At 43.2% G+C, this 11,960-nt stretch overlaps 1 protein-coding gene across 3 annotated transcripts; it reads left to right on the plus strand.

Moving 5' to 3' along the window:
• The first annotated feature begins 557 nt into the window (after positions 1–557).
• On the plus strand, positions 558–11,090 carry LOC124272483 (thyroglobulin-like). 3 transcript variants are annotated; one of them, XM_046707666.1, is made up of 5 exons: positions 558–631; positions 1,212–1,347; positions 8,983–9,100; positions 10,310–10,389; positions 10,826–11,090. In XM_046707666.1, exons 2-5 carry the CDS (start codon positions 1,218–1,220, stop codon positions 11,014–11,016), a joined length of 519 nt encoding a protein of 172 aa, XP_046563622.1. In that variant the 5' UTR covers positions 558–631; positions 1,212–1,217; the 3' UTR covers positions 11,017–11,090. The 3 variants fall into 3 exon arrangements, with proteins under 3 accessions (XP_046563622.1, XP_046563621.1, XP_046563623.1); XM_046707665.1 differs by lacking the exon at positions 558–631 and adding an exon at positions 802–822; XM_046707667.1 differs by lacking the exons at positions 558–631; positions 1,212–1,347 and adding an exon at positions 7,597–7,752.
• The last annotated feature ends 870 nt before the right edge of the window (positions 11,091–11,960 follow it).

The raw sequence follows: 11,960 nt of genomic DNA on the forward strand, positions 1-11,960 counted from the left end.
TGCTTCTGAAAGGCTCTCCTATGCAAGGAACCCGTGAAGATCCGGGTTAGAATTGATCTTCAGTAACCCATACTTGTCGTAAGAGGCGACTAACAGGATCGGGTGGTCAGGCTCGCTGACTTGATTGACACATGTCATCGTATCCCAGTTGCGCAGATCGATGCTCATGCTGTTGATCACTGGATTGTGACACACACACACACACACACTAATTAAGATAGTCATAAGGTGTGTATATATTGATCCTAAAATTGATCACATGTCGAACTCATTTTTCGCATACGATGATGTTGGACTGGACTATGCTACTCGCCCATGTTTAGTTTGAACGACACTGGCAGTCATACACATAGTGCTATTCGACATTATCTCGGAACTTTCACTTTTCGGATTAATGCTAACATTGAATCACATTTCGATACATTGATAATGTTACATTCGATATCGATAACCTAATCAAAATCCGAGTAGTATTTATCATAACAAATCGGTGATAACCTTAATGATGATTCAAAGTGTAATTCTACTTTAGACGGAGCCCAGTTCCAGTGATAGCTACAGGGAAGGATGACAACGTGTAAACCGCATCTCCCGAACGCACCACTTCGTTGTGACTGGTCAGCAAAACAAGGTAACACTGAGCGTTTCATATTATAAACATGTTTTATTTGATTTGGTAGCATGTTTTATTGGTGTCATAGACAAATATTCTATCCAGATAGCATTTTCTTCGAAGTGGATCATTTCATATGCTCTAAAATGTTGGATTTCTTAGCCCCGATTCGTATTATTAGCGGCCGTCGTGATATATACTAAATGTTGGTAAGATCAAAACCTTTACTCAGCATGAGGGCGGTGGGGTAGCCCAGTGGTTAAAGCGTTCGCTCGTCACGCCGAAGACCCGGGTTCGGTTCTCTGCATGGGTACGATGTGTGAAGCCCATTTTTGTGTCACCCGTCGTGGTATTGCCGAAATATAAAAAGCGGCATAAAACGTTACTCACTCACTCTCTAACTCAGTGTGAGCAGATACTCATCTGACTTGTCATATCGAGGAATCATTAGTGCCTATTTCGGTAATATTCCTGCTATACCACCTCGACCTGTAATAAATCGAGAGTGGACCTGACAAACTAGTGATTTATATGAGGAACGATCCACGACCGACATAGGTTCCTCGAGATTTGATATTTGTTTTATATTATTTCCTAGATCAAAATGACGCCCTATCATGATGTTGTATGGTTGGTGTTAATCCTTTCCCATCTGGCAAGGTCAAGGCCACTCCTTTCAGTCCCTTCTTTCAATCCATGGATCGTCGCAATGTCAAGGTCACCAGAAGTCTTAGGTAACAGTTTTACATCTCAGTGTAAAGGTCTATACGAATAATTTAACCAGAAAGTAACCTTTGTCCCATTTTCGTCAGAATAACCGTCGTGGTAAAGCGGATGGAACGTGGAAGGTCTGTAATCCGATCCCCTGACGTAAAATGGTATTTGTTTTTACCCTTCCTGGTGCTCTGACAGTGATGGCTTCGGAATCAGTATACTGTGTCTGAGTCGGGTACGGGGCGGTGGGGTAGCATAGTGGTTAATGCGCTTGCTCGTCACGCTGAAGACCCGGGTTCGATTCCCCACATGGGTGAAGCCTATTTCCGTGTCCACGCGTGATGTATTGCTAGAATATTGCTAAAAGTGGCGGAAAACTAAACTAACTCGCTCGCTCACTCACTCACTCACCACTCACTGAATAGGGTACGCATGATTAACTGAGGTATCTAAGTGGGCAAACACCAAAACCAGCCACTTCCGAGGATCGATGCTACCGATGTCAATCACTGGATTGAGTGCGGCGTAAAGTGAGTGAGTTTAGTTTTACGCCGCACTCAGCAATATTCCAGCTATATAGCGGCGGTCTGTAAATAATCGAGTCTGGACCAGACAATCCAGTGATCAACAGCATGAGCATCGATCTGCGCCATTGGGAACCGATGTGCGGCGCAAAGGAGCCAGCTGCAGCCCAGCAAACATAACAAGCTGTACACACGTATTCACGTATTCGCTATAAACGTGCATGACAATAACCCTATTACCCCTGATCTCATTTTACTTTGTATGGATAGTGTTGACTGAGAATTCCACAGAATATTTCAATCGAATAATACTCATATTTTCAAATTGTCGTGATCTATGTCATCTTGGAGATAAAGGCTTTATAGATTATCATCTGTATCAGTTTATTGCATGAAGGCCAGAGGCCCATATACAGAATAAATATGTATATGTACAACATATACAACATGCGACACACACGTTACATTGAATCTCTTCTCAATATAAGCGCGTGATAAATAAATAGAGCTACCTTATATTGTAATAGGGATGCTTTACATGAAAGTATTGAATACAGTTTTGTAGCATTAATATTTGATTGTAGCCATTGCGGAAAATACAGTTGCCTTAAATCATTATATGCAGGACAAAGAAATAGAAATTGTAATTCATTCTCTACAGTATTACAAAATGGACAGAACCTTTGTGATTTTATAATAGATGAATATCTTCCTTGATTGATATATAAATCATTTAGGCCAAGTCTCAGGCGCATGAAAACACTACGAAGCTTTTACTACGTAAGTTGTATAGATACGACTCAGGTTCAAGTAAAGATTTAAACTCACGATAGCAATCATATCTTGAACTTTCATATAAAGATGAATGCCAGTCTTGTTTAAAGATATCAATAGCCCTGGTACGAAAGAGTTTGATAAATGCATTAACGTCGCCCAGGGTTTGGGATAGCCAAACAAATCCAAAGCCGTATCTAAACAAAAGAATACGAATACGGGTTGCCCAAGTATTTTTACCAATATTATCAAGATGGACAATCATATTGTAGGTTTTTTTGGGCAGACGATGTTCTGGCATATTTATTACTTTACACCAGTACTTTAAACAGCGAGAGTAAGAAATTATGTACAAAGGAAATCTCCCACATTCACCGTACACCATATTATTAGGGGTAGACATCCCAACATTTAAAAACCTTTTACATGCAAGAAGGTGAACCTTTTCAATGGCATAAAATTACGATACGTAATGTATTCGAATCTATTTGATGTTTAGGATTTTTTGGCACTGTCACTGCGTGGGGCAGTGAGTAGGAGTAGTGGTTAGAGCGTCCGCCCGGAGTGCGGAAGGTCGCGGGTTCGATCCCCGACCGCGTCATACCAAAAGACCTTAAAATATGGTACTTGTTGGTCCCTGCCTGGCGCTCGGTATTAGTGGATACAACAAGGACTGGTCGGCTCGGAGTCAGTATAATGTGTCTGAGTGGGGTATTCATGCTTCACTGCGGCATGTCATCTCAGTGGGCTAGCACTATAAAACCAGCTTAAGTCTGGGCTAGTACAAGCAGCCGCACATACACATACACATACACACGCATGCACGTCGTCATATGAGCGAAATATTCTCAAGCACGACGTTAAACCCAATTTCACCTCACCTCACCTCACCTCACCCTGGATCAGTGCGCATTGTCTGTTTCTGACTGGATGACGTTCAAATAACCTTATAATTTTAGTGGGCCTTTATTGTTTATAAACAATAGAATTGGGAAAATTATATTGGAATTTTCAAGTGGAAACTCATATGGTTGATGCACTGTAATTTTGGTCTGTGATATGCTGCTTCACTTTAAAACAATAGTTAATGTTTTACAGTGTCTTATATTGTAAAGGGGCGGTGGGGTAGCCTAGTGGTTAAAGCGTTGGCTCGTCACGCCGAAGACCCGGGTTCGAATCCCCACATGAAGCCCATTTCTGGTGTCCCCCGCCGTGATGTTTCTGGAATATTGCTAAAAGCGGCGTAAATCCAAACTCAGTCAGTCAGTCTTTGATTGTAAAGGGTGTCAGAGAAGTTCTGACAATCATTTTGGGAGAAGGTATTTGTAAGAAGTTGGCAGCTATGACAAAAGAAAGTTTGTACTTTGGTGGCGTTAATACTGATGTTGATGTTTATGCGGTCGGCACCACATCATTACATTACTTAATATATTTTCGTACCATTATCTCACAGACCCAACTGCTAATGAGAATATTAATGAAAATTCACTGTTGTACGGCTGACACATATTATTTCATCGTAGCATATGTGTTCGATAATAGAACATGTCTTGAACTCTCGATTCTTACTCTAAATACCGATTGGATGTTTTCAAGCCCCACCGCCCAAACCCGATCTCACATAATGCAAATTACCCGTGAAGGTCCCGGGTTAGAATTGGTCTTCAGTAACCCATGCTTGTCGTAAAAGGCGACTATGTTTGTCGTAAGAGGCGACTAACGGGATCGGGTGGCCAGGCTCGCTGACTTGATTGACACATGTCATCGGTTCCCAATTGCGCAGATCGATGCTCATGCTGTTGATCACTGGATTATCTGGCCCAGACTCGATTATTTACAGACCGCCGCCATATAGCTGGAATATTGCTGAGTGCGGCGTAAAACTAAACTCACTCACTCACATACATAACTTAATGTTTCTGATTTTGACAATTTTTTCAAAAGGGTGTTTATGCTGTACAACACCAATCGCCCACTCAACCTCGTCACTCCTTTGTTGATTTGAAGACCCAAACCAGGTCATGATAAAAATACCAACCAACTGACACATTATCTTACTGAAGAATGTGAAGTCTCTGCTAGGTGTGTGTTTCGCACGTGTCCAGTATCTGGAGGGGCGGTGGGGTAGTCTAGTGGTTAAAGCATTGGTTCTTAACGCAGAAGACACGGGTTCGATTCCCCCATGGGTACAATGTGTGAAGCCCATTTCTGGTGTCCCCCGCAGTGATCTTGCTGGAATATTGCTAAAAGCGGCGTAAAACTAAAGTCGCTCACTCACTCACTCAACCCACTCACACACACACACACACACTCATCAATATCTGGACAGTCACTAAATACAACGTGTTCCACTATAATGAGGGGCGATCGAGTTGAAGCGTTATTCTAGCACGACAATGTGTGATACTCGATTCTGATTGGCTGAGAACTCACCAAAGCCGTACTTAAATGACAGTTTAAGGACCGCTAATTAAAGTGACCGATTCTTCGCGTATGAATACAACGAACTCGTTGACCCTATTGTTTCTAAATAAACATGTCGGACATCGGCAATTTCTATCTCGGCAGCATCTTTGGTGTTTTTGAAGTAAAAAGCGAATGGTTTGAAGAAGAATTTTCTTGACCCTAATCCCAGTGAAGAAACAGCGAAGCTAGAAAATCCGTCAGCAGCGCAAAAGCGGCAGTATATTCAAAGCGGGTCCAGATCTACGTGTGTTGTTGTCCAAATGTTTAATTTAGCGGTCTTAAATCAACGATAAAGGACCGTAAAATTGAAAACAGAGTAGCTTTATCTTCTAAGTGAACGCCGAAAACCCGGATTCGATTCCGCTCATGGATACAATATGTGAAGCCCTATCCAGGTGTCCACCACCGTAATGTCACTAGACTATTGCTAGAATTGGCGTAAATATATATTCACCCCTCCCCATCACGTGGATGATGGTGCCCTGAATGTCCGCCTCGGGGTGTGACGCTCGTATTGACGCCACAGGCGCTACTATGGGTGTTGTAATATCAGTGTGAGAAACAGCTGTGGTGTAGATAGTCCTGGTGCTTAGTATCAGACAATTATCAAATTAAGAACCTTTCAGTGCCCCGTGGCCAACTGTCATGACACCCCACCCCCTGGCTGTCACGTGACGTTATTCCATAATAGCATCAGAAGCCAGTGGATCAACGAAGCTGAATCTTCCCGGTCAGAGATTCGAATCGGAAATTCAAAATGGCCGCCAATTCACATTTCAAAACGAGCTTGAAACGTCTTTTGCTTTATTGTTTTGTTTGTACCCACATGGGTACAATGTGTGAAGCCCATTTCTGGTGTCGCCCGCCCTGATATTGCTTGAATATTGCTGAACGCGGCATAAAACTATACTCACTCACTCGCTCAAGGCATCATGACAACATTCGGTACCACTGACGCTCTCCCAAACATGGGGTTCCCCCTGTTTCTCGGGGTCACGGAGTAGTCAGCACGACTACCATGCTCCTCCGTTTAAGCAAGACAATAAACGGACTTTATTCAATTTGGATTTTATTCTTTTACATAAAGATCACAAAACTGTCAAGCCAGACTCACGCTCGTGTTATCACAATATACTGTACCGATTTCCCTGTTCTGTTATCAGTTATGACTTTAATGTGGGCCAAGATAGTGAACACGGATGGTCGTACTGCTGGACAGACGAGCCTTTGCTGACTGTCTATTAGGTCAAATATAACGGTCAACATTTTCGAGCTTTTCAAGGCTTTAAAATCTGAATATAACCTTTCATGGCCGTGTTACGGGGGTGACTTAATTTTCCAACTGTGAGTGAGTTTAGTTTTGCGCCGCTTTTAGCAATGTTCCAGCAATCTCACAGACACCAGAAATGGGCTTCACACATTGAACCCATGTGGGGAATAGAATCTGGATCTTCGGCGTGACGAGCGAACGCTGTAACCACTAGGCTAACCCATCGGCCTAATTTTCCAATAATCAACTTTAAATCAATAATAATATAATATAACAAGATGTCTTAATAATATAATCGACAGCAAATAATCTCCATAAGCCGTTCAATATTTCACCAGCTACAGCTATTGGTGCCCACATTGCAACACTTTTGACCTACTGCCGAGCATGAGGCGGTGGGTTAGCCTAGTGGTTAAAGCGTTCGCTCGTCACTCCGATTACCCGGGTTCGATTCCCCACATGGGTACTAAGTGTGAAGCCCATATCTGGTGCCCACCGCCTCAGTATTGCTGGAATATTGTTAAAGGCGGCGTAAAACTAAACTCAATCACTTAAGCATTACAGGGAGGGCTAGGCAGTAGGGAAAATAATGTGGTTCAGGGACTGTGACACCGACACCACCAGGAGCATTTTACCCCGATATAGCAAAGTAAACCTTTTTCTAATTAATGCTTACGTTTGTCAGCGCCATACCCACCTCATACATCCGAGGCCTGCATAACTTCGGGCTTTTAGGGGGCGATGGGGTAGCCTACTGGTTAAAGCGTTCGCTCGTCACGTCAAAGACCAGGGTTCGATTCCCCACATGGGTAAAATGTGTGAAGCCCATTTCTGGTGCCCCCCGCCGTAATATTGCTAGAATATTGCCGTAAAACTAAACTCATTGACTCGCTACTTCGGACTATTTGCCTAAATTTGATGACACGCCGTGAGTACTGTTGACAATGGCGTTCAACCAAGCTCCACCCACACATAAACTTGGCCATTTCTCTCGCCCCTGCACAAGAATCCTGTGTTGTACAGAGACTATGCAAGGGTTATTCCACAATAGATTAAGTAACCCACAGATTAAAGGTGCGTTAAACTCGCCCACACTTAACATGGGGATATGTGATAAGGGGTTGTAAGCAAATCTACGGCAACAGCACGACTTGACATTATCGTAGTGCATGTCTGTGTACAATTATGTAACAACGTTTATCTTTCACCTCGTGACACATGTGTCACGTGGTGGTTCTTCTAATCATAACTGCATCTGACTATCCAACCACTATATAGGGTGTTGAATCTGTACATCCAATCACTAGTTCACTGAAACTACAAGATGGCCACGACACAGATCTCTATCCTTGTCCTGGCTTTGATTGCAGCGGCGGCGGCGGCGGTTTCAGGTAGACAATAGAATTGTGTAGTACGTTATAGAGGGCTGTTCTGAAGTCCTGGGCCTATCCACAACGCGTTCGTACCACTACGATATTCGTAAGCCCACGATAAACTGTATACCTACGATATGTCGTTACACTACGAATGCTTTGTGGATCGGGCCCCTGACTTTGCCATTGTGGCTACGGTTGGTCTGGTCTTCTAAGGGGCGGTAATTCACTGGGCAGAGTTGCGTCCCTTGGTCATGTAAGTCATTGGTTCAATACTAAATATTCTTTGATTATGGTTTGAGATCCTTGGTTTGGTCCGTACAGTGTACGTGTTCACGAGTTTCAACGGGGATGAATGAAAATACCGGAACCACTTGGGTATTTACTTGACAATGGACTCAAACACCTCGTTATCATAAATACTGGTCAAATTTAATCTAAACTCACGATTTTACTAACAGCCGTAGGGAAATACTTTGTCAACAAAAGCTGTGATCTCTGATGTTGCCTTATATCTCCGTGCGAGAGCGTAAATGTATTCGTAAAATGTACCAGCGGTGACATCCGTCAACACCCAGAGACAAACACACGCAAAGGCAAGTGAAGTGTTCACCTGACCAAACACGGGGACATATGGTACAAGCCAATGTAGGGAATTACATCGGACTAATTAATTTTTGTTATTGATGTTAAGGGCGGTGGGGTAGCCCAGTGGTTAAAGCGTTGGCTCGTCACGCCGAAGACCCGGGTTCGAATCCCCACATGGGTACAATGTGTGAAGCCCATTGCTGGTGTCCCCCGCCGTGATGTTGCTGGAATATTGCTAAAAGCGGCGTAAAACCTAAGTCAGTCAGTCAGTCATTGATGTTACAGTTTTGGAAATATATTCTGCGTGTGTCGTGAAACGTTTTAAAAGCTTCACAAATGCCTTAAATGCTGTTACCATCCTGTAACGCCTTCATGGGAAGTGCCATATGCCAATCTGTAATATCACGCATTTTCGGATCTTTTTAATGCTGGAAATAGATTAAGCAACGCGCTATTAATAGGTTTGTGTGTTTGTCAACATCACCGTCGTCGTCATCATCATCATTATTATTGCTTCAAAGTATTTAAGGACGGGCTCAGATTTATGGAGACCTGGTATCTTTTTGGACGTAGCCTAAAAATTAAAACCAAAAATGCTAAGGAAAGATATGTTTTAACAAATGATGTCTTTATCGTGTTGTTTAATGTTATACCCGCCAGGACCCTGTGCTGTGCGTCACCAACAGTATCTGGATGCGGAGCAGCACCTACTTGGGTCCTCGGAACCACTGTGCGAGATTGACGGTACTTACAAGCCCAAGCAGTGCAGAGGAGCTGGGTAGGTGCACATCTTCCATTGTTCTGGTGTATAGGGTTAGCCTAGTGGTTAAAGCGTTTGCTCGTCACGCCGAAGACCCGGTTCGAATCCCCACATGGGTACAATGTGTGAAGCCCATTTCTGGTGTCCCCTGCCGTGATGTTGCTGGAATATTGCTAAATGCGGCGTAAAACCATACTCACTCCCTCACTCTTCCATTGTTGTTGGCAATGTATCTCATTTTCTTGTGTAAAGTAACTCTGTCTCCTGAGGCACTTCTATGGCCTTTGAGCATATAGCTGGAATATTGCTGAGTGCGGCGTAAAACTAAACTCACTCAATGGGCTTCGGCGTGACGAGCGAACGCTTTAACCACTGGACTACCCCACCGCCCCGACATAAAGCTGACACGCCTAGTGGAATGAAAATGCTTTTACGTAGATCCAGTGCGTGGGTGCATAGGTGTTGTTAATTTTTGCCACTGCACTCAACAATATTGAGATATTAAATGCCAATCAGTGTAGAAGCACTTGACCTTGGGAACGGTGGCTCTGTGGCTCTGTCATCGGAGGCCAAATTCACTTTGCAGAGACCGTAGAGCGGAAGGTCGCGGGTTCGATCCCCGACCGCATCGTACCAAAAGACGTTAAAATATGGTACTTGTTGGTCCCTGCCTGGCGCTCGGCATTAATGGGTACAACAAGGACTGGTCGGCTCGGAGTCAGTATAATGTGTCTGAGTGGGGTATTCATGCTTCACTGCGGCATGGTATCTCAGTTGGCTAACACTACAAAACCAGCTTAAGTCTGGGCTAGTACAAGCAGCCGCACAAACGCATACACACGCATGCACGTCGTCATATGAGCGACATATTCTCAAGCACGACGTTAAACCTTTTCAACTTCATGCAAACCTCACCTCACCTCACCTCCACCCCACCTCACCTCACCTATGGGCACCCTCACCTCACCTCACCTCACCTCACCTCACCTCACCTCACCTCACCTCACCTCACCTCACCTCACCTCACCTCACCTCACCTCACCTCACCTCACCTCACCTCACCTCACCTCACCTCACCTCACCTCACCTCACCTCACCTCACCTCACCTCACCTCACCTGTTTGTTCGACAACTGGTATGTCGTGTCCAGACACGGATGTTTATAGGCCACCGTGATATATCTCGATTTCTGAATACTCAACATTGTATAAAACCTGGTTTCTGCAGCTGCTACTGTGTCGATTCTGACGGTATCGACCTCGGCTACTTCAACAACTACGGCGCTGGCACAGACAACATGGACTGCAGTAAGTACTAAACAACGTATATTCCAATTAGAACCAACGTTGTTCAGGTGTTTATTATTTATTAGCTTCCAAGAAACATCTGTGTTCCGGATTTGATTTTTAACATGTAACCGTTTTAATGTTTAACCATAATGATAATTCCTGCGGCGTAAAATAACTCCCTTCAGATCCAAGAAGACCAACTTCATTGAATCCACCATAGTTTCGTGTCAAAATATATATACTGGACAAAAATAGTTAGGGATATATGTAAATTTGGAAATTATGAATAATGATCTATTTATTCATTGACACACTGATAAAATATAAATCATAAAAATACCAATATCCCTAACTTATTTTGTCCAGTATAATTAATGACAGGCAAGGAATATAACATGCGGACTGAATATAGACATACATATATATTATGTCGTTTTATTCACTACTTTTTAAGCCTGTGCTCGGGACAAAGCCGCCTACTTGAAGACCGGGCTCATTGGCAAGCTCTTCTTCTGCGACAACAAAGGAAGCTACAGCAAGAAACAGTGCACGGGTTCTGTCTGTTTCTGCGCAGACGTCAACGGCAAGATGCCGAGCAACGGCCAAACTGTCAACATCGGTGAAATGGACAAGCTCCAGTGTTAGGGGTGACCCTCATATGTTGTGTTTCTATGCGACATTGACCTCTTTATACGATGAATAAACCAAAATGAATCATTTTCTGGTGTTCTGTTTCACGTAGGTTTCTGAATATGACATTTCCAATGCAGCCAGAACATCACCAGGTCTTATCCATTATTTATAGCATGAACCTCATCTGTTCAATCTGAGATATTATCGTTAACATGATTTTAATTTTAATCGATATTAACATTAACGTAGACGTAACGCCACAAGATGAAAAAAAATATTCGGTGAACTCCCAAAGTCGAAAGATATGTTTATCTCTTGCCTAAAGCAAATACCAACCAAAGGAAGAAGAAGAGACTGGCTGGGGAAGAAAGAAATGGGAGGCATAAAAGACCATGTCCCTTTGACAATAGGACTGGGAAATCAGGCGGGCGTCTGATTTCATAACATGCTGTCGTATCATGGCGGAAGTACTGCTGTACGTTGTCAAGGAACAAACTTAGACTTTTACATGCAAATTGTGTGCATGACGGTACTACCAGTAGGACAGAACATGCCTAATATTACCCTGTTTTCGAAAATCTAGCATCTATTAATTTTCAGCGATCCATTCATGTAATTTTTACTGCTATTTTGCCTCTCGTCCAATGTAATCAGTTACAATGGAGTATCGGGACTGGTTAATATTACCCACGTGGTCAACGTATGGGTAGTTGCATACTGATCTCGTACGTCACACGGGTGTCGTAACGACTTGACCTGAGATTCTAACGATTTGATTGGATAACCGATGACCTCTCAATTAGGTCACGTTGTGACGGAACTACTTTTTCATTCATAACAAACACGTGAATTCATTCATTCTACAACTTATATGCATTGTGGGAATGTAAACATTTCTTTCACTCGGTCAGATACCATAGGAAGGACACTCGTTTCGTATAATTCGTATGTAATGA

This window comes from Haliotis rubra, unplaced genomic scaffold (assembly GCF_003918875.1).
Source record: "Haliotis rubra isolate DU_JTF1 unplaced genomic scaffold, ASM391887v1 Scf17, whole genome shotgun sequence".
Taxonomy (NCBI): domain Eukaryota; kingdom Metazoa; phylum Mollusca; class Gastropoda; order Lepetellida; family Haliotidae; genus Haliotis; species Haliotis rubra.